The 4,654-nt window shown below is 34.6% G+C and overlaps 1 protein-coding gene across 1 annotated transcript in view; it reads left to right on the top strand.

Annotated features, from left to right (window-relative positions):
• LOC107582963 (proton-coupled folate transporter-like) overlaps positions 1 to 3,590 on the top strand; it is a 27,814-nt gene extending 24,224 nt beyond the window's left edge. Inside the window, exon 4 of the mRNA XM_016268985.1 lies at positions 3,512 to 3,590. Coding sequence (XP_016124471.1) covers positions 3,512 to 3,563 — 52 coding nt within the window. The 3' untranslated portion in view covers positions 3,564 to 3,590. The remainder of the gene's footprint in view (positions 1 to 3,511) is intronic.
• Positions 3,591 to 4,654: the final 1,064 nt, after the last annotated feature.

Here is a 4,654-nt window from a genome sequence, read left to right as displayed (position 1 = left end):
AGTTGCAAGTCCTCAGCTTTAAGATTCAAGTCTTAAACAAGTCATTAGTGCTTTTTGCCCAAATTAGTGTCTCAGTAATAATTACCATATCAAATTCATAGTCATTTATATCAGGAAGGCAGGTATAATATGTTTGACATAGTTCAATTTCATGTGAGATGGGTGCCCTTAGTAAAACTACTCAAGTACAATTTAGGGATTGTGCCAAAATAGGAGAAGCAGTGAAAAAAACTATTTTATTAGTAACAGAATAGCAAAGACAACATAATTTCATAGAAATAACAGCTGCAACATACTTTGCATGTGTGCATAAGAATAGCTATATGCTTCTAGGTTTTATATCTTAGCCAATTATACATTATTTGGAACCTCAATGAAACAGATTTAAAAATATGTGAGTGGAAACACAGAAAGAACTGCTTTGAAAGAACTCGAAGGAATAACTGCAAGCATAGTGAGAGGAAACATGCAATATGGATGCAGACAAACTCATGAAGACAATCATTCAAAAATGCTGAGCTACCATCCTTTATAACTAAGAGTAACAAAGAAAAAATAATTTAATAGAAAAAAATGTATGTTAAATGTTAAGCTTATAATATGCATAGTTGATCGCTAAATTTAGGGGCTGTGTGCGCTATTGGCCTACAGACTGATTTACAACACGTGAATTAATTCATTTATCCTGAAAGAAATGGAAGTGACATGAGAGCCTGCAAGAGGGAGAAAAATTGAGTGGCCAAAGTTATAAAGTTATATACAATACTCATTTTGTGAAAGAAACACTTCTTCAAATTATATTTTAAATTATCATTAAGCGCTTGCCCACTTGCCCACTTCAGACATTAGGCCTAATGTGCATTTTTCGTCTTCAAATTATAGCTGAATGGTTTGCAATGATTCATCTTTAAATCAAGGTTTATCTAATAATTATGTTGCACCAAACTTCAAACCTTTAAAAATAAGCAGGTTTACATTGGTCTTTAGCGACCCGGGACATCATTCTCTACCCTCTCCCTCCTTCATTTTTTTAAGTTAGACATCAACTTTCTTAGTCTTCCTCAATCTATTAATTATAAACAATATAACAAGAAAAAATAGTCAAATATAAAAGAATGCCAGTTTTCTGATTATTTTTTTGTAAAAAGTGTATAGGGCTACAGACCCAAGGTATGTAAATGTGTAAGTATTTTTCCTGCGCAACTATATTTACATATCTGAGGACTCAATTTGTGCAATGCATCTTTTTTTCCTCAAGGTGGCACTGTTTGATACACAATGATGACATGACGTTTCACTCATAATTACGGCAGGCATAAAACAAACGAAAATCATCAGCAAAAATTGAAGTGGTTTGAATGGCTTTATTGCAGAGCAATTACTATACGCAATGAAATATAAATGTCATTGTCATTTGATGCTGGATGTGGTGAATAAGCTGCCAGTGATCAAAATATTGAATATGAAGTCATTGAAAACGATAGTTTTGACAATATGGTTGAGATCGTGAATGTGAGGCAGATGCTGAATGTACTGTGGAAGTGCGCTCTGACGATGACAGCGATGGTAAAATCATCTGCTCAAATTGAACCATTTTAAGTTTCAAAATGTAACGAAATATGCTCAGAGAGGTGTTTATTACAAATAAAAATGAAAATGAAAGCACATGGAGTTGGCAGAGTGCGAGGGTCGTGGCGGGATGCGGATGCTTCACTCATAGTGCACCTCGGTGTCAGACAAACAAAAGAAGTGAGGAATATTTAACTGCAGCTGTCACGGTGATGATGAGGCGAGCACCAGTGAAGTTTCTCATGCCTGCTCCGTCCACACCCCTGCTGAGGTGTGTGCAAACCTGGTGACCAACTACAAAAAACGTCCCACCTCTGTGCTTGCCAACAAGGGTTTCTGCACCAAGTACATAAAGTACAAAAATCATGTTTTGCTTGGGGATCAAATACTTATTTCACTCACTGGAAATCAATTTCTAACCTTTCTATAATGTTTTTTTTTTCTGGATTTTTTGGTTGGTATTCTGTCTCTATACGTTAAAATAAACCTACCATAAACATTACACACCCTTCATTTCTTTGTAAGTGGGCAAACTTACAAAATCAGCCAGGGATCAAATACATATTTCCCCCACTGTATGTAATTTATTATGCACTTTTGTGAACCCTCTTGTATAATTGTGGCATATTTTAACATTACTTGATGTGATACTCATTTTTGCAGGCTCTTTACTAACATTATTCAACAGGAAAAGAGCATTATTAGGGGTATTGCTGGATCTTATTGTGGTGTTGTTCATTGTTCATGTTAGCTAATGAATTAATTGATTCTAAGAAATTCAGCTATTAATGTTAGGAAAAACATTAGTATATTATGTACAAATTAGCATTATCAATAATTAGGTAATGCTGTGTATGGGTCTTGTTCATTGTTATTTAAAAATTCCAATCTTCAAGAGTTAGTTCACCTAAAAATGAATACTGTCAATAATTAAGACCTTCATTCATCTTTGGAACATAAATTAAGATATTTTTGATGAAATCCGAGAGCTTTCTGACCCTGCATAGACAGCAATGCAACTGACACGTTCAAGGCCCAGAAAGGTAGTAAGGACTTCATTAAAATGGTCCATGTGACATCAGCGGTTCAACCTGAATTTTATGAAGATACAAGAATATGTTTTGTGTGCAAAGAAAACAAAAATAACAACTTTATTCAACAATTTCTTCTTTTCCTTGTCAGTGTTTGACACGCGTTCACGACAGTACCACGATGTCCTTACTACCAATAACAATAATATTTATTATTATTTACAGTTATTTACAAATGTTACATGTAGTTACATGTAGGTTTTTGTAATTAATAATGAATTTACATTTAAAATTGCTACCCAACTCAACACTAAACAAAAAATGTTATATTGCATTCCAAATACACAAAAATATAATAAAACTGTACTAAAATCTGTTAAATGAAAATAAATATTTACATAATTACAGGTCTACTTGTATACAAGTACTACAAGGAGACCTGTAGAGGAACTATGGTGCAATGCCTATGGAAAACATATCACATATATGCATGTGCCATCACCTTTATCCAGAAAAATGCAATAAAACTAATTTTTCCTTTGCCACTGAGCGACAAGAAAAGATTTCAGCCGCTAGTAAAAGCCACAGAGACAGGAAGGTTTTAGTTTGCCCTTGACATTGCATAAACATCCATGTGAATTATGAATGGCCTATTTATGACACCTGGTGGCCTGCTGCCATTCTTATGCCAGTAACTGAATTACACATACAAGTTATTATTTATTTATTTGCTTTTCCTTCTTTATTCGGCAAAGATGTATTTCTATGATCAAATGTTATTGTTTTAAAACCATGCTTAAATCACTATAGGGGAGGAAGATTTACATGAAGCATACTGTGAAGTGTGGAGTGTCTCTCTTCTGTGGCACCTTCTCTTATTGTGACTGATGTGTCTCTCTGTTTGCTTTTAGGTGGATTAGTGAGATGCCCGCCACTCATCCTCGCCTTGTGCTTTCAGACTGAATCTCCTCCTTCTGGGTTATTCTTTCAGCACAAAGTGGATCCATGATTGGATATTGCATGCTTTTCTGTGGCAAACTGATCTTCTCTAAAAGTCTCCATGAAAAAAAAAAGTATCCTTTTTCTTTTTTGTGAGGAACACACCACTGACTGGAGCATATTCCATCACAAGCAAAATTGTGAAACCCAGATGAATTCACCAGTTGCACTTTAACCTGATTCATATGTAATATATGTAAGTACTGTATAATAAATAACAAAATACAGAATGATATCATGCAGAAAAGACTCTCCCTAAGTTCTTTAGAGAGCTGAAATGCACTGCAGTCTGTATGAGCGTGTGGTGAGAAAGCATTAATAACCTTTTAATAAAATTAGAATGGTGAAAGGTCAGCTCCAGAATTGGAAGAAGTAAATGAGAATTGCTATACAGAATTGTTCTCCCCGATAAGCCATTCACCACAATTATACTGACACAGGGTAGAATCCTGGAGTTGTTGGACAATTAAGTACATTTCATGCATAAAGTTGAGATTTAAGTTGAGTTTAAAATCATTTCCTCTATTAACCGGGCCACAGACGTCTCTTTGTGGATCTTTGTCTCAGAACTCAGAGTGGCAGAAAGTCATATGGGCTCTGCTGTCGACCGCAAAACTTCAATCAAAGGTAGTCTGTTGGGGAAGGAACTAAATACGGAAGGGAAGATTACATAGGAGGTTTGTTTATGGACTTCTGAAAAGGTATGTTTATTTTTCCAAAACTTACATAAGGCTGCCATGAATGAACTTCCTTAATGTGGAATAGATGGTGTTTATGGTACAGCTATATTGGTGTCATACATGGACAAGCCAGTCAAGTTAACATGAAATGGTGTTTACAACCAAATTTACTTCTGAAATCTGATGTATTTCCAAATGAAACAGGATATTTATTGGGAAAAAATGTTGAGCGGAAATTTATTTTATCCATTGGGAATTGATTGGGTAGTGAAACGTGTCTCTATGACATGGCTGTAGGGGAAGTGAAAAAAAAAACATTAGATTTTACATTAGATTAAAGATTAATACAAATAATAATAATAATAATAATAATAT

The sequence above is a fragment of the Sinocyclocheilus grahami genome, unplaced genomic scaffold (genome assembly GCF_001515645.1).
Source record: "Sinocyclocheilus grahami isolate Dianchi unplaced genomic scaffold, SAMN03320097.WGS_v1.1 scaffold48.1, whole genome shotgun sequence".
Lineage (NCBI taxonomy): Eukaryota > Metazoa > Chordata > Actinopteri > Cypriniformes > Cyprinidae > Sinocyclocheilus > Sinocyclocheilus grahami.
Note: the sequence above shows the minus strand (reverse complement) of the source record. Positions and strands in the feature narration are given on the sequence as shown.